The 18,788-nt window shown below is 35.0% G+C and overlaps 1 protein-coding gene across 10 annotated transcripts in view; it reads right to left on the reverse strand.

The window, feature by feature from the left end:
* Nucleotides 1-5,962: 5,962 nt before the first annotated feature.
* GALNT13 (polypeptide N-acetylgalactosaminyltransferase 13) overlaps nt 5,963-18,788 on the reverse strand; it is a 952,843-nt gene continuing 940,017 nt past the window's right edge. For 4 of the 10 annotated variants that reach the window (XM_055572532.1, XM_055572531.1, XM_055572530.1 and 1 more), the window contains 2 exons: nt 10,772-10,968; nt 6,488-6,606 (listed from right to left, as the gene is read on the reverse strand). In XM_055572532.1, the coding sequence (XP_055428507.1) occupies nt 10,780-10,968 (189 nt within the window). In that variant the 3' untranslated portion in view covers nt 6,488-6,606; nt 10,772-10,779. Of the gene's footprint in view, nt 6,607-10,771; nt 10,969-18,788 lie in introns of all 10 variants that reach the window. The other 6 variants (XM_055572538.1, XM_055572537.1, XM_055572536.1 and 3 more) reach the window with 4 other exon arrangements.

Below are 18,788 nucleotides of genomic sequence, written 5' to 3' on the forward strand. Positions count from 1 at the left end.
AAAACAAAGAGAACTAGTTTTAAATAAAATTATAAATTAAAAAATCATGCAAATTTTAATGTTTCTATTTTATATATATTTGGTATCAGAATTGTTTTGGGACCACAATATTTTATTACTGCCAAGAGATATCCATATTAAGCATGTGCTATTTATTTAAATAATCTACAAAATGGAACATAAGCGTAAAATACTGAGATTATTTGTCTAGTTTAAATGCTAACAAAACTTTTTTAAAAAAAAGACTATATAGCAAAGGAAAACTAAATTGGTATATTTTAATTCTACAAAAATGTATGAATGTTGAAAGTTATAGAAAAGGAACAAGTATACCTTTTATTAATGCTTACAGTATTTGAAATGGGTATTTCTTTCGTGTATTATTGAAATGTACAATTCTTGATGCACAACCTACTTTTATAAATGTAAAAGAACTGTGTGGCAACCATATATCTAAAACAGTTTTGAAATTATTTCTTCTTAGCTCTGGCTACACCTACTGAAAAAGCAAAAGCTCCAAAAAAATCAAGTCCTTTTTTCCTACTTGTGCTATTTTTAGCTGAAAGTACAACTGAAACAAAGCTTACATTCATTTTTACCCCAAATTAAAAGCATGAGGAACATCTCATTTTTTAACCATTATAGATACAGCCTTAGTCATCTAATTTCCCATCCTTTTTCATACTCATTAAAAACCTAATATTAAGTGATTCATTCTACCTAGCCAAAAACAAAAGCAAAATGGTAACTTTATATAATGATGAAATAAATATCATGGAAGTTGTCTTTATCTTAAAAGATAGTTAACAGAGAAGCTGTCCTGCATCACTAGTATTTCAGAAGGATTTTTTATAAAACAAATACAATTAAAATTGCCTTTAGAATTTATTGAATAATATAAAGTAAAAGTTGGACACAAATTTAGACAAACTATTTAAAACACATTGCTGGTGTTCATTCAGTAGCTTAAATTCATACCTTATACCTAGTAATAGCTTGAACATAGTGTGTGTCACACCAGATGTGTTTGTGTGCTTTACAGAATCAGTTCAGTTCAGTCACTCAGTTGTGTCCGACTCTTTGCAACCCCATGAATTGCAGCATGCCAGGCCTCCCTGTCCATCACCAACTTCCGGAGTTCACCCAGACTCAACGTCCATCGAGTCAGTGATGCCATCCAGCCATCTCATCCTCTGTCGTCCCCTTAGTAGCTGAGTTTATCGATTCCATATTTTGAAATATTGAGGGAAAATGGGAAAAAATGGTGGGGAGTGGCTGAATCCTGAAACATAGTTTTAACTGAATTTCTGCTGCCCAACTGATTGGAAATTTATTCAAGATTTGTAGATATCAGCTATGCATAATGACAGATTGCGGATGATGATCCATCCATTAAGATCTTGAATTTCCTAAATTCCTCATATTTATTAAATCAGCATGCTTTATATATTAGGAATGCATACAAATTTTGCCTCCTCTGAGGCTAGATTTAGCATTTGTAAATAAGTTGCAAATAAAATGGTTGTGATCAGATCATCATTTCACAAGTCATGAAAACAGTGTAGGGGATAGCCAAAATTTTTAGTTTTTTTGGAACCAATCTGTACTATGTTCTTAGCCTCCCACCAAAAGATTAAAAAAAAAAAAAAAGATGAAATCTTTCCTGTTGTTTTTTTGTTGTATTCTTTCTCTCTTTACTTTTCCCCTTTATTTAGTATTAGGTTATTTCTAAGCACCATGGCAAAATTGAAATTGTGGGTTGTGTTTACTACAGTCCACAGAGCTCCTACTGGGATGCTTATAAGTTTCTGGTGATTACACTGCAGTCTTTCAAGCTGTGTAACCTACAACTTACTCCAGTGGTCCCTCTAATAGATGAAAGCTGTAGGCCAGTCTTACTTTCTACTTCTTACAATTCTATGTAAGCTGTAGGCCAATCTTACTTTCACCTTGAATATAATTATAAGGAAAATAGAAGTGAGGGGGGAGGATTCTTTTTTGAGGTGTTATTGTCCAATAATACTAGAATGTTCTGTAATAATGCTGTTTCCTGTTAATCTCTTTATTTTTCCTGCACGCCTATATGTGGCCTTTATTTATTGTTTGCAGCAGTATTTTATAGAACTAATCTTATATATGTATGAAAGGTAGTATTTATGTATCTAAAGAATCAGTATACTTATCACATAATGTTTAAGAAAGACATTTTTTTCATTATTGTACCTTCTTTTTTTGAGTGCTTTTAAATTGAAGACAGTATTCTAGGTTATGTTAACAATGATGAGTCCTGCAATGCTGCTTATAGCTATATAATCTTCAGACAAACCACATTTCACATCTGTGTCTCAGGCTTATTATCTGTCAACGGTAAACTAAGAATAGGTAATCTATAGAGTCCTTTGAAAGTTTCTGTAGCTGTATTTTGTTCATAGACTTGCCCATAGAAAATAATTGCTCCTGTGAAATCATGAAAATACATATTTCTTAAGAGAATTATGAGAATTATGAGAGGTTCTTATGAGAATTATGTCTTCCCTCTATAAATAAAAGCCTATGCTTTCAAATGGCCATTGAACACAATTAAAAAATAAAAATTATTTTATCTTAATAGAGCAACTTATAGCAGTATGTTTATAAAATGTCATATTTCATTTCCATAAGGCAGGGCATTTGTTCATAGAGAACAAAATATAGTCCATACATGAATATGAAGAATGTTAGGATGAAAATTATATTTAGAGACAGTTATAGAAATCCTGTCTAAATATATTACTAGACTTTAATACTTAAAATAATGTGCAAAAAATATGATACAGTAGCACTTAGCAACATTAACACAGATTCTTCAATTCATTAATTCAGTAAATGTTTAAAGAATATTTACTATGTGCCAAGAACTCTACCCAGGATATCACAGTGAAGAGGGATATCATCCATGAAGGACCCTAAGGGCCACTGTAAGAAGTTTGGTTGAAGAAACATGAAGTCATAGTGGGGTTGTGAGCAGAGAAGTGAAACAATCAAATTTATGTTTAACAGAATGACTATGGCTGTCATGGACTTCCCTGGTGGCTCAGCTGGTAAAGAATCCACCTGCAGTGAAGTTCAATCCCTGAGTTCTATCCCTGGGATCTCTGGGTTGTGAAGATCCCCTCGAGGAGGGAAGGACTACCCAGTCCAGTATTCTGGCCTGGAGAATTCCATGAACTGTATAGTCCATGAGGTCGGAAAGAGTCAGGCACAACTGAACGACTTTCACTTCACTCTGAATGTTGTATTGAAAAAAGACTATTGGGACAAGGACTGGGAAATTCAGGAACAAAATTATACACATACTGCAATTTTGAAGGTTAGAGTTAGTGATACAGTGGATATGGTAGCCATTCATTGGTTATGTTTCAAGTACAAAGTCAAGGAAATTTGCTGAATCAAAGTTGAGAGAGAAATAGAGGAGTCAAAAGTGACTCTAGGTTTTTGATCTGAATATCTGGAAGCCTGAAAAGTGAAGTGAAAATGTTAGTTTTGTTTAGTTGTGACTGACTCTGTATGACTCCATGGACAGTAGCCTGCCAGGCTTCTCTGTCCACTGGAATCCTGGAGTTGACATTATCTTCAATGCACAAGACCTCAGATGAGGAAAATTAAAATAATTTGAAATATATATTAGTCTAGTTCCATAACCCCACTCCAGTGCTCTTGCCTGGAAAATCCCGTGGATGGAGGAGCCTGGAGGGCTGCAGTCCATGGGGTCACGAAGAGTCAGACATGACTGAGCAACTTCACTTTCACTTTTCACTTTCATGCATTGGAGAAGGAAATGGCAACCCACTCCAGTATTCTTGCCTGGAGAATCCCAGAGATGGGGGAGCCTGGTGGGCTGCCGTCTCTGGGGTCGGTCGCACAGAGTCGGACATGACTGAAGTGACTTAGCAGCAGCAGCAGCATAGACAAAGAGTATATTAGATTAATGCACTGTGAATCCACTCCTGATTTTTCTGTATTTAATACAATAAATACTTTTGAAAAGAAAATTTAATTAGTCATTGGTTTTTGGTTGTTTGTGATATTTTATATTATTTTTTTGTTTGTTTGTTGGATATTCAAGTAGCATGTGCTGAAACCATCTGAGAATTCTTTGAAATTTCTTCTTTGGCATTCAAGCTCAGGCAGTTTTCGTATTTCCTGTATTTTTGCTAAGACCATAATGAACTTTCAAATACTTCAAATGCTTCTGAAGTATGTCAAATTCAGTTTCAGTGACATAACTGTATTTTTGAAAACTTGTCATTGACTCTTTAATAGATAACATATGCTTTTTGATTGACAAATCCATAATAAGGGAAACAAATTGTATAAGAGTCCTTGAGTGTTTAAGCTTTTTAAGTTTAAGTAGGAATGCTGTGCAGGGACATTTTATCATATTTTAGTCAGGGCAAGAGGAAAACAAGAGAAGTTAAAATGGAAAATGTGATTGTTAAGTCAGATCTCAGTTGACTTGTGAGGTCACTATCATATCAATTTAAGTCAGTGTTTCGCTAGCTCTTAGGAGTCCCAACTTCCTTAGAAGTTTGCTGTAAGCAGTCGATTCACTCACCAGAAAAAAAATGCCCCAACATTAAAATTTTACTTATAATTTATAATTAAATAAATTTAAAGTTTGGTAGAACCAATACTGTAAAGCAATTGTCCTTCAATTAAAAATAAATAAATTTAAAAAATAAATGGAAAACTTAGCACAAATTTCATGGATTTTTCTTCCTTTTAGTATCTTATTATGTATTTTGAACACAAAGGGTCTTAAAGATGGGCAAAAATTTAGATATTCCCAGAGACTTCCAGATAAGGGCTGTCTATACTTTAAAGAGTAAACCTGAAGTGCTCTTGGTAAAATTCTTAGAATTTTAGCAGTTTAAAGCCAAAAGATTAGAAATGTTGGCTAAGAAAATCATACATGATTTTACTAGCCTTTAGAAACTGTACTCCTTGTCATTATAAAGCAGTGCTTGTTTGTGTGTTTGTGAGTGGGGTGGTGGGCGGGGGGTGGCGGGTGGGGGGAGTCAACCTGTAGTCAACCTGATCAAACTGATTAATATTTTCTATTAGAGCCTTTTAAGAAGTGATGAGAGTCAAAGACGTGACATCCTCTACTCTGGAGGTCACTTCTTCCATTTCCCCTACAAACCCCTACCCCAAATTTCTCTTAGCTGCTGAGTACATTTACAGTAAATAAAATACATATGTAGAGCAACTTTATAGGTGTTTTAAGTTGTATCAAATGGTGTCATGGATTTTTCTACTTTTTCTTATCTTCTACTTATGTATTTTGAACACAAAGTGTTTTAAGATGGAAAAATAACATGTGAAGGTAGCTTAATTATGATTGTGTTCCTTGAGACATAATTTATGGCATTTCAATTAAAAGTTTAATTGGTATATATTGAGTTCATTCTCCCAGTGATTAAAACTTTAGATATTCTGGCACAGCAATGAAATTCTGATATTAATGCATTATTTTTTAATATAAAATAAATTGATTTTAGTAACTTAACTAAAATCCTAAATGCCTAAGAATTAAATATTAAGGTTAATATTCTACCCTTCACCTACAATTCTGTGTAGCCTAGGTGACAAGTCACAGTGTCTGAAGAGAAAAAGAACTATATACAGTTTATGAAATAGAGTGGTTAAAGATTGAGTTTCCCACATCAGTTCTGGGACCAAGCTGATTATTACACTTAGCCTGCCTTAGAAGTGATTGCAACCCAACAGAGTATCTTTTCAAATGTTTCAGCTATTGCCTTTTAACTTCATTTTGCTCCCCTCAATGCCTAGCTGGTTTCTTCTGATTTCATGTACTTTAAATTGAATTTTCATATTCTCCTCTTTTTTGTTTAAATGTGATGTTTTAATAAGACCTTATGAGATGTCAATATCTTAATTTTTTTTCCTGGTACAAAATTTAGAACTGATTTTTGTACAGTGAATTTTCATTGCTCAGAAATAATTCAATGTATGTACTTGATGTTGACAGAAATTCAGCATGTTTTCGTGAAGGTCCAGTAGAAACAGAGTTTATAAAATTTCATAATGAATTTACTTTATAAGGCATTTACATTGTCTCTCTCGCCACATTATGACAAGAAAAAAATAAAAGTAACCCCACCCCCAAACTAATTCTGTGACATCATGGCCTTTTTTTTTTAAAGCAAACACAGTTTGTTTTTCACATTGTTCTGATGTTTAATAACAGTTTGCTGTTATTTATTCTTTTTATGTGCTTTTTAATCAGATACAAATTTTAGTAGGGAAGTAAGCAAACATTCCTAAAAATGAATTATAAACAACTGTTTTAGAATACTAAAAGGATTTTAAAACTTTCAATTTAACAAAGTTAATATTTTTCCCTAACTGAAATAATGGAAAAACATAAGTGTAGACACTTTCATGGCTTAGGGGAGATGGTCTTCAGGCCCCCAGAGTCATGTTCCTTAGCAGCCATTGTTGAGATCTGGTTCCACTACAGTCCTGCATGGTAGGCACCATTTTGTCTTCTTCAGAAGGTTCATCTAGACATTGATTACTGTTAACATGTCTCAAGGTGAGTCTCTGTAAAAGATAACCAATAATCAGTGCAACATGTTTTATGTTAAACTGCACTAGCTCATCAGATTAAATCTACTCTCTAAAATATCCTTTATGATTTTTTGGTATAAGCATTGTGCTGATGTTTGTAAAAGGAACTGTGCACAGGTGGCTCTGAGTTAATTATTATACAACTTTCATTGTTACGATTTCATCATTGTCTAATACACCTTTATTTGCAGATGGTTAAAGAAATTGGCTGATATTTATCCTGCACTGCCAAGAATTCAGACTCCTTTGCAAAGAACCTATTTGTGAGTTCAGAGTCCAATTGAAGAGTGCAAATATTAACAATCTTTTACAGAATCTTAGTTTTCTTAGGCACGTGTTATTTAGTAACCATTTGGCAAACATGCAAAGAGATGTCACTGCTGGGACTCAAAACTTCAAGAAATGTTCCCATTTCAAAATACTGTATAAGCCATAGTATCTGTGATTGTGAGACATTGATTATAGGAGAGTAATTATCATGGCAACAAAGATCTGTCTTACTTGATAGTGTGATCATCATATTTAGTTTGCCTTTTTAGGGATCTCAAATACCAACATCAAATAAAAATGTGATGGACATATATTTTAAAATATTATATCTATATATTTTCATAATAATATCTATTAATAAGCATCTTCTCAGTACCCAAATGCTAAAATGTAATTCCAATAATTTCATCATGTTAACCAGTCATTACATCTCGTTTGAGTTCATATTTACATTTTTACGTCATAGTTTTGAACTTTTAAGATAAACATTTTAAGTACACAGGGCTTTACATACATAATAATTTATGCACTAATTATATACAATATCATATACTTTTCTGCTCAGTTGGTCTAGAACCATACTATATGAAAACCTCCCCAGCCAGAAGAGGTATGTTTGAATATGGAAGGTGATTTGCAAATATATCTTGAAAATAACATGCCGAATACTTCTGTTGCAAATTACCGAAATTAAAGGGAGACAAATACTTTTTTTCGGGGGGGTGGACTCTTGATGGGCTTCCCAGTGGTGCTAGTGGTAAACTGGTAAAGTGTCAATGCAGGAGACATAAGAGATGTGGGTTCAATCCCTGGGTCAGGAAGATCCCCTTTCTTTTCATGAAAAGGGCATGGCAGCCCACTCCAGTATTCTTGCCCCGAGAATCCCATGGACAGAGGAGCCTGGTAGGCTACAGTCCATAGGGTCACATAGTCAGACACGACTGGAGCAACTTAGTATGGGCTCTTGATATTATATTGAAAGTTGGAAGATAAAAAATGCAGGGGGCATGCGCGCGCGCACACACACACACACACAAAAGTGGGAGAGAAACACTGCCTAGACATTTACTATTTGTTTTGGATTAGGACTACAAACACCCTGGACTGCACTGTCCTGAGAAAAGATAGAATGGAAAATAAGCTTGTGGTAAAGGATGCTATAGACAACAAGCAGGAAATTAAAAGAGCAAGGCTATTAGATGTGAAGAAGATTTGAAAACTTTGGCCTTTCTTGTTGCTCTTTTCAGTACATGAAGGCCATTTATACTGAAAAACAGACAAAAGAAGAAATGGCCAAAGATAGGTAAGAAGATAGCTGATTTATGCTTATAGTGCCAGAAATTATGTTGTTGGTTTATGAACCAATAGCCAGATTGAAAAAAGATATAAAACAAAAGCATTGTTTTTAGAAAATTCTAGTTAAAAATCAACAAAATATTTTTCATTTTTGTTACATACCTGAGGTCCTTTGTGTATGTATGTCCTTTTCCAAAAAAGCCACTTACCCTTGTATGCTTCTATTAGATCTTTTAAAAAACATGTATATGACTTTAAGGATTAGATTGAATATGTATTGTCAACTACACATATAATAATTTTTAAAACAGTATTCTTTAAAAAAAAATTTGAAGGAATTCGTTAGTAGTCAGAAGCCACTGCTGTTAAGATAACAACCAACCAAGGAAAGTATTCTCCTTTTCGGTGTAGTGGGGTAGAAAGATCAGTCATTTTGGGGGTAGATAGCCATAAATGTGAATTTCTGCTCCCCAAGTTACTAGCTATGAAGATTTGGGCAAGCTACTAAATCATTCTGAAGACTTAGATTCCTTCAGATGCTTAGTTATACTTACTATATATATATATATATATATATATATAAATAAAAATGCTGTTTTCCCTACTGCTTAAAAAATCTGACCTTTAGTCAACTATCTGTGATCTCCTGCCAACCCGATAAGGGTAAAATTGTTAACTATAATATGTTTAAAGGCATAGTTATGGTAAACATGACCTTTGATTGATTTACTGCATCTTCATCTGATAAACTGCATTATAATACCTGACAGGAAGCCAAGTAGCGGATTTTTCTAAGTGCAAAGTGTACTTTTGCATATTCCCTTGCGTTTCAGGCAGCTGTTAGAGATATTGTCTCCTTGGAGGCATAGGCTATTACACCAGGGTAGTTTTCCACAACTGCTTGATGTGACTCTCATGCCCTTGCTCAGGACTATCACCTGTGGAGAAGCTTGCTCTCATAAGAGTATATAAACTGCTGTGGAACTTTTGCAGAGTCTGAGAACCAATGTGTGGTTTGTGCCCTTGCATTCTTTAAGTTGACTTGTGAGACTAAATAGTTAAATCTGAGACGACCACTTGATGGGCATTATTGCACTTTCCATTGTTCCTTTCAAAACAAATGAAGATAATGCAAATTGCCTTGTATAAAAGTTCTCCGACTTTTCCAGCTTTCCAATGCATGTTTGGAATGCCCTTGTCTCAAGTGTAAGCCTAATCTAAACAACACCCCTTCTTTCTCCTCCTTTCCTCTCCATGCTTCATTTCCAATCTTGTCACAAATATTCCAAGCTCAGTTGTGTCTTCTACTATCAACCTTTTATTATTAATCTGAACCAGACCAACTCCCTGACTTCCTATATGTTCTCATAGGGAAGAATTGGACATTATGATAGGTTTTTTTTTTTACAGTACAATAATCCCCTTAAAATCAAGAACCAGGACAGATACATATTTGTACTCTTTACAAGAATGCCATACCAGTTCTTTGACTTAAACTGAATAATGGTTTATATTATTGCCTACTGTGAAGATATTCACAATCACACAAGTCAGAAATGGAAGTACAGTTCTTAAAAGGTTTTATTATTACATCACTTAAGTAACCACAGCAAGTGCTTAGAAATAATTTACTTCATAAAGTTTTTGAAAATTAGTCTTCAACAATGCATTTAAGTTTCCAGTTAAAATAGTAAATTTTATTTTTTTTATTATTTTTTTTAAATTTTATTTTATTTTTAAACTTTACATAACTGTATTAGTTTTGCCAAATATCAAAATGAATCCGCCACAGGTATACATGTGTTCCCCATCCTGAACCCTCCTCCCTCCCCATTCCATCCCTCTGGGTCATCCCAGTGCACCAATCCCAAGCATCCAGTATCGTGCATCGAACCTGGACTGGCAACTCATTTCATACATGATATTTTACATGTTTCAATGCCATTCTCCCAAATCTTCCCACCCTCTCCCTCTCCCACAGAGTCCATAAGACTGTTCTATACATCAGTGTCTCTTTTGCTGTCTCGTACACAGGGTTATTGTTACCATCTTTCTAAATTCCATATATATGCGTTAGTATACTGTATTGGTGTTTTTCTTTCTGGCTTACTTCACTCTGTATAATAGTAAATTTTAGAAAGGATATGTTATATTTTCACACAACGTATCTCAATAAAGATTAACAAAATTTAATAATTTCAGCCTTCTAAAAACAATGTTTGGCTATGTTAGTTTTTTTATTGTTTTTTCCCCCCAGCTGTAATACAAAATGTCTTGTCATATAGACATGGGTATAGTTAGCCTAAAAAGAGCTTATATGCCACAATGTAATTCCATCACTTATGCTTATATATATTTGAAATATGGAAAAAACTGGAAAATACCTATTGATAATAAGCAAATACCACTTAATATATGCAGCCTCCAAAGTAATGAGCACCTAAAGATGAAAAATAGCTCCATGGAGAAATACCACATAAAAATGTTTAAAACACATTTTAAAGAAGTAAGTTTAGATTCAATACAGAGCATAACACAAACACTAAAATTTTATAAAGTCTGCAATACAAACCTCCAAAATTATTTGAGAAAGTAATCAGTAGAATTCTTAAAAATATTTCTAAAAATTTCCATTCTTGTATAGTTTCTTAGAAGCCATTTTTGCAAAGGGCTATCATTACATATTTCCACAGCGGGCTGTTGGGAGCCATCAGCTACTTTGCTTACTGAGAGACAGGACTGGGTGATTATGTGAAGAAGAGTGTGGGTCTGTTTGACAAAGAAAATAATGAATAATGACAAAAATCAAGTACAAAGGCAGTAATAAATCAGTCATTCTCAGCAATATATAATTTCTACTGGGTAAACACGGAAAGCACACATCACACTAATTGCATTCATGGAACGTTGAGCTACATCCCTTCAGTAGGAGTAACTGAAGATAAGACTGAGAATATGGAGAAAAGCCTGAGATCAAATGGTGAAACATTTGAGAAAACAGTTTATTTTGGATAGAAAATATTATATGCTTAGCATTCATCCCAGCAATAAAATGCTCCTAGCATTAAGTGAATTATTTTTCTCTAGGTACTTCAGACAAAACGTTAACCAGAGGAAATTTGAAATCTGAAATAATCCTTTTGAGATAAGTTATTTTTCATTTTAAAAAAACACATAAAACATTTAGTGCCTTCATTTGTTTGAAAAAACAAGTATTTTTTTTTTCTTAGTATTCTGTATAGAAGAGGTACCAATTGTTAATATTTTTTTCTAGTAATTTTAATCACTTTTATGTAATTGAGCTCATCTAGTTAAATAAGCCTCACTTTATATTCTGGGCATCATTTTTAAAATTTAATATTCTAAAAACCTAAAAAATAATTTCTACAAAGGATCTTGCCAAAAATCATTTAACTCTCCATTGGGGATATGCACTTTGGAGCTACTAGGAGGAATGCCGGGATAAACATATCTGAACATCTCTCTCCACGTGTATCTCATGTCTTTAGAGATGATTCTTAAAAGTGAAATCCCAAGATCAAAAGATACGAACATTTTAATATGTATTAGCAAAATTAAAATTCTATTAAACATCTATAATAATTATTTTGTAATAATAGCAGCAGCTTTATTGTGCTTACTATATGTCAGAATACTGTATTTGTATTGGTTTAACTGCATCTGCATCAGTACTGTGTTGCCACTATAAACATTTCTTGACATATGGCCAGGATAAAGAATGATATGGATAAAAGACCACATATGAAATGACTTTTTACAGTTATTTAATGGTTTTTCATATTTATTTAAAATAATTTCTTTTTCATTTTCATTGGTTAATTTTTATTTTTCCTATGCTCTTTATAGAGGACTGCAGATATTTTTATATTGGGTATACATTTTTTCTTTTAAATACTCCTTTTAAGCATACCAGCCCTTGTCATATTTATTACAAATGCCTCTGACAACTTTAGGAAACTGTCATATTAACTCAGTTTTGAAGGCAATATGACATACAGGCTGACAAGCAGCATACTGCCAAATATCATTTTGCATGGCATTATTTAAAATATTCACTAGAACGGGGAAATATGAACCCTAAGAATATTGGTTTTTGTTTATAATATAGTATTACTTAATTATTCTTTACTGAAGTATGGAAAATTATTTCCTAAAATTCACAAAATTTCAGTCATACTATTTTAAGATACATAAGAAAAGTATTAATTCCTGTCTTTAAACATAATTTTGCTATTTACGACAAGCTGTGTCATGGAGTATTTTCAACTTTACCCCTTTAAAGATTGTAAAGATACAATTAGAGCTGAAAGCCAATTGGAATCAGGCTAGGGAAACAATTTTGGTGACAAAATATGAATCATAAAATTAGGTAATACCTTTGTACCTTTGGATTAAAAAGCACCTAGTAAAAAATTTGATATTTTAATGCACAAATAGAAGTGACTGCATGGTTGATTGAAAACCAACCATACAGGTGTCAGTTTAAAAGATGCCATACTAAAAGTTTGAAATGAAAATAATTATTGCTATATATAATGATAAAGTAAGAATAAACTTGGACTATTATAGATATTTAATTTAATAGCAAAAGCAATAGGATTTCCCCTATTGATCAAGTACAGAATACAGATTATTTAAATATTAATAAAGTTCTTATTCAAAATATTAAGTATGATCTCCCAATAAGGTGATCTGTGCACTTGTTAGAATATGAGTATTAAGTCTGTAAGAGTATTTAACAAGCAAGAACTAAATACTAAAGTACTGAAATTCCTATTCACTAATTGTTTCTAATAATACGTAAATCACAGCTATGGGTCAGTAGAACTATGGAAATATATGTCTGATATACACAGCTTTCAAAAAGTAAATCAAGCCACTATTTTTATTAGGAATGCTACTCAGGGAATTGGCTGGGTTGGCAACTATAGATGACTTACCTTGAAATTATATTCCCATTTACCTGCTTTCTGATAAAGGTAAATAAAAGAGGAGTTGTTAAAAATCTAAATATAAGCTTCTGTAATTTCAGTAAATATAATCCCACATATTTAACCTACTAAAGAAAATTCCTGATATTGTGACTCTGAGAAACATTTGATACAGATGGATATCAAATTCATAACAAGTATTTTCTCAGTTAATTTGCTCAGTCACATGAAACAGGAGACTTATTTTTAGCTTCATATTTTGTTTCCTTTTTTTCTTTGTTGCACAGTGTTTGTGGAACACAAGTGTTCTGTTCTAAAATTAGATTCTCACACTGTATGTAGCAGCCTGGATGTTCAAAAAGAAATGTTACTATTTGCACTCATTGCAGTAAAATGTAAATTTCAAATGGATTGGAACACAATTGCAACAAAATAGGATAATATAAGAAAACCTGAATTAGAGAATGAATGGATGACAGACCTTTATAACAGTAATCTTTAAAATATTTCAAGGAGATGAAATTTAGTCTTTTTTCTTTTAACTTTGTGGCGGTGGGCTTTTATTACACCAAAGAGTTAAAGTAATTTATTCAAGAGTTCTGGACCAGGTGGGGATCTTTCAGGTGTGCTGATGATGCTTTGGTTGCCCCCAAAATGAACACATCTGGCCAGGTATAAAGTGGTACTGAATTAATTTCATGGTTGTGCTGTTTAAGAAATATTTAGTTAAGAAAGTGGGAAACTCTGTATTTCAAATCAAAGTTGGCCAAAGATATGTATTTATTACCAACATGTGCTTTAGTTTCACTCAAATAAAAGGTGAAACAATTCGATATTAATTATATTATGAATATGTATGGCTAAAATTTGTAAACAGTCAGACCATATTGACAAAATAGTCTTACGAAATACCATTTATCTAAACAGACAATATTTACTGCAGTACATCTTTCTCATTATTTAGGAAAGAAGGAATTCTGTGTGAATACAATTTGGTACCAAAATAATTGATAATATTTAACCATTTCTTTCATTTGTAATACTGTACAGTTAGCTTATCAGATCCAGACATGCTGGGACTTGGGACCCTTTGCTGCAGTGCTTGCACCTGGACAGACATTTCTTCGAGCTACAGATTGCTTCTGCTGCTGCGAATCGTGTCAGTCGTGCCCAACTCTGTGCGACACCATAGACGGCAGTCCGCCAGGCTCCGCAGTCCCTGGGATTCTCCAAGCAAGAACACTGGAGTGGATTGCCATTTCCTTCTCCAATGCATGCAAGTGAAAAGTGAAAGTGAAGGCGCTCAGTCGTGTCCGACTCAGCGACCCCATGGACTGAAGCCTACCAGGCTCCTCCGTCCATGGGATTTTCCAGAGCTACAGATTAAGGAACTAAAAATAGAACTGCATACATGCACAGTTGGGGTAAATAATGAATGAAAAGATACAAAAAGAACAAAAAACAGGGAGCAAAAGCAGGATACTACCAGTGCCCCCTGCATAATACCACCAAAGGGACAGGCAAGACACTTAAGCCACCCCTCTAGCCTGACCCTTGGACACATCCCTATCTTCATCTCATACAAAGATCCCCCCACCAGAGAGCAAGAAAGGAAAACAGTTACTTGTTTTCACTCTCTTCCGTGACCTCCTGGGGGATAGAGGTGAGATTTTTCCTTACATGGGATAAGGGTAGGGGTGTGCTTTTGTTCCAGGCTGTTCAGAGGTGGCCGTTGGGTTTGTGGTCCATAATTTGCCCCAGCTATGAATGCGTGCAGTTGTTTGTAGTCCCTTACAGTTTCTTTGTAATTTGTAGCTGGTGGAGACATTTGTCTAGGTGCAAGCATTATTACACCACTGTAGCAAAGGGTCTCAGGTCCCAGCCTGTGTCAAGAACATCAGTCAGGAAGCAGTGGAGTGTAGTGGAAAGATGGCTGAATTTAGTGCCAGAAACTTGCGCTGTACACATTTAGGTAAGGAATTTAAACCACACTAAGCTTTGTTTTATTGATGTGAAAAATACAAATAATAATAATATTATCTTTTAGGACTATTGTAAGAATTGCATGAGACAATAGATAAAATTCAGTTCAGTTCGGTTCAGTCGCTCAAACGTGTCTGACTCTTTGAGACCCCATGAATCGCAGCGCAGGACACCCTGTCCATCACCAACTCCCGGAGTTCATTCAGACTCACGTCCATCAAGTCGGTGATGCCATCCAGCCATCTCATCCTCTGTTGTCCCCTTATCCTCCTGCCCCCAATCCCTCCCAGCATCAGAGTCTTTTCCAATAAGTCAACTCTTCGCATCAGGTGGCCAAAGTACTGGAGTTTCAGCTTTAGCACCATTCCTTCCAAAGAAATCCCAGGACTGATCTCCTTCAGAATGGACTGGTTGGATCTCCTTGCAGTCCAAGGGACTCTCAAGAGTCTTCTCCAACACCACAGTTCAAAAGCATCAATTCTTCGGCGCTCAGCCTTCTTCACAGTCCAAATCTCGCATCCATACATGACCACTGGAAAAACCATAGCCATGACTAGATGAACCTTTGTTGGCAAAGTAATGTCTCTGCTTTTCAATATGCTGTCTAGGTTGGTCATAACTTTTCTTCCAAGGACTAAGCATCTTTTGATTTCATGGCTGCAGTCACCATCTGCAGTGATTTTGGAGACCCGAAAAATACAGTCTGACACTGTTTCCACTGTTTCCCCATCTATTTCCCATGAAGTGATGGGACCAGATGCCATGATCTTCATTTTCTGAATGCTGAGCTTTAAGCCAACTTTTTCACTCTCCTCTTTCACTTTCATCAGGAGGCTTTTTAGTTCCTCTTCACTTTCTGCCATAAGGGTGGTATCATCTGCATATCTGAGGTTATTGATATTTCTCCCCGCAATCTTGATTCCAGCTTGTGCTTCTTCCAGCCCAGCATTTCTCATGATGTACTCTGCTTTGAAGTTACATAAGCAGGGTGACATATACAGCCTTGACGTACTTCTTTTCCTATTTAAAAACAGTCTGTTGTTCCATGTCCAGTTCTGACTGTTGCTTCCTGACCTGCATACAGGTTTCTCAAGAGGCAGGTCCAGTGGTCTGGTATTCCCATCTCTTTCAGAATTTTCCACAGTTTATTGTGATCCACACAGTCAAAGGCTTTGGCATAGTCAGTAAAGCAGATGTTTTTCTGGAACTCTCTTGCTTTTTTGATGATCCAGAGGATGTTGGCAATTGATCTCTGGTTCCTTTGCCTTTTCTAAAACCAGCTTGAAGCCTGGTTCAATCTGGAATTCATGGTTCACATACTGCTCAAGCCTGGCTTGGAGAATTTTGAGCATTACTTTACTAGCATATGAGATGAGTGCAGTTGGGCGGTAGTTTGAACATTCTTTGGCATTGCCTTTCTTTGGGATTGGAAAGAAAACTGTTCTTTTCCAGTCCTGTGGCCACTGCTGAGTTTTCCAAATTTGCTGGCATCTTGAGTGCAGCACTTTTCACAGCATCATCTTTCAGGATTTGAAATAGCTCAACTGGATTTCCATCACTGCCACCAGCTTTGTTCGTAATGATGCTTTTTAAGGCCCACTTGACTTCACATTCCAGGATGTCTGGCCATAGGTGAGTGTGAGTGATCACGCCATTGTGATTTTTTGGGTCATGAAGATCTTTTTTGTATAGTTCTTCTGTGTATTCTTGCCACCTCTTCTTAATATTTTCTGCTTCTGTTAGGTCCATACCATTTCTGTCCTTTATTTAGCCCATCTTTGTATGAAATGTTCCCTTGGTATCTTAGAGATCTCTAGTCTTTTCCATTCTATTGTTTTCCTCTATTTCTTTGCAGTGATAGCTGAGGAAGGCTTTCTTATCTCTCCTTGCTATTCTTTGGAGTTCTGCTTTCAAATGGGTATATCTTTCCTTTTTTCCTTTGCTTTTTGCTTTTTTTCTTTTCACAGCTATTTGTAAGGCCTCCTCAGACAGCCATTTTGCTTTTTTTGCATTTCTTTTTCTTGGGGATGATCTTGATTCCTGTCTCCTGTACAATGTCATGAACCTCCGTCAATAGTTCATCAGGCACTCTATCAGATCTAGTCCCTTAAATCTATTTCTCACTTCCACTGTATAATCCTAGGGGATTTGATTTAGGTCATACCTGAATGGTCTAGTGGTTTTCCTCACTTTCTTCAATTTAAGTCTGAATTTGGCAATAAGGAGTTCATGATCTAAGCCACAGTCAGCTCCCGGTCTTATTTTTGCTGACTGTGTAGAGCATCTCCATCTTTTGCTGCAAAGAATATAATCATTCTGATTTTGGTGTTGACCATCTGGTGATATCCATGTGTAGAGTCTTCTCTTGTGCTGTTGGAAGACGGTATTTGGTATGACCAGTGCATTCTCTTGGCAGAAGTCTATTAGCCTTTGCCCTGCTTCATTCCATACTCCAAGGCCTAATTTGCCTGTTACTCCAGGTGTTTCTTACCTTCCTACTTTTGCACTCCAGTCTCCTATAATGAAATGGATATCTCTTTGGGGTGTTAGTTCTAGATCTTGGATGTCTTCATAGAATCATTCAACTTCAGCTTCTTCAGCATTACTGCTTGGGGCATAGGCTTGGGTTACCGTGATATTGAATGGTTTGCCCTGGAAACAGAGATCATTCTCTTGTTCTTGAGATTGCATCCAAGTACTGCATTTTGGACTCTCTTGTTGACCATGTTGGCTACTCCATTTCTTCTAAGGGATTCCTGCCCACAGTAGTAGATATAATGGTCATCTGATTTAAATTCACCCATTCCAGTCCATTTTGGTTCCCTGATTCCTAGAATGTTGATGTTCACTCTTGCCATCTCCTGTTTGACCACTTCCAATTTGCCTTGACTCATGGACCTGACATTCCATTGCTGTGCAATATTGCTCTTTATAGCATCGGACCTTGCTTCTTTCACCAGTCCCATCCACAGCTGGGTGTTGTTTGTGCTTTGGCTCCATCCCTTCATTCTTTCTGGAGTTATTTCTCCACTGATTTCCAGTAGCATATTGGGCACTGACCGACCTGGGGTGTTCATCTTTCAGTGTCCTATCTTTCTGCCTTTTCATACTGTTCATGGGGTTCTCTAGGCAAGAATACTGAAGTGGTTTGCCATTGCCTTCTCCAGTGGACCACATTATTTCTATAATTATTCTATTTTCATGTGTCTCCTCTACATTATGTTTTCTACATTTTTTAATTTGGCAAAAGAATTTGTATTATTTAAAATTTTACAGTTAGAGAAGTTGAACATCATAATTTTGAAAACTAACATAGAGTAAATTAAGCTATGAATATAATTAAGATGAATGAATTACATTTCACAGTACTTATGGCATATTATAAGCTTTATCATGTGTCTTTCATATTACAGTGCTCTAAAAATACTACAGTAGAATAACTACTAGTTATTCAAAATAGTAAATTTACAAGAAAACTATATCTTAGCTGAAGCTACCTAATTTTTTTTTTAACCTTTCCTTCAAAATCCCTAAGTGCCTCAATAATCTTGCTACTGGCTGATAAAAATGTAAACAAGTATACACAATTATAAATAATAAATATGAAGGAATTTGAATTATGACTTTAGAAGCCTTGTTACCCAAAAATTATAG

The sequence above is a fragment of the Bubalus kerabau genome, chromosome 3, assembly GCF_029407905.1.
Source record: "Bubalus kerabau isolate K-KA32 ecotype Philippines breed swamp buffalo chromosome 3, PCC_UOA_SB_1v2, whole genome shotgun sequence".
Taxonomy (NCBI): Eukaryota; Metazoa; Chordata; class Mammalia; order Artiodactyla; family Bovidae; genus Bubalus; species Bubalus kerabau.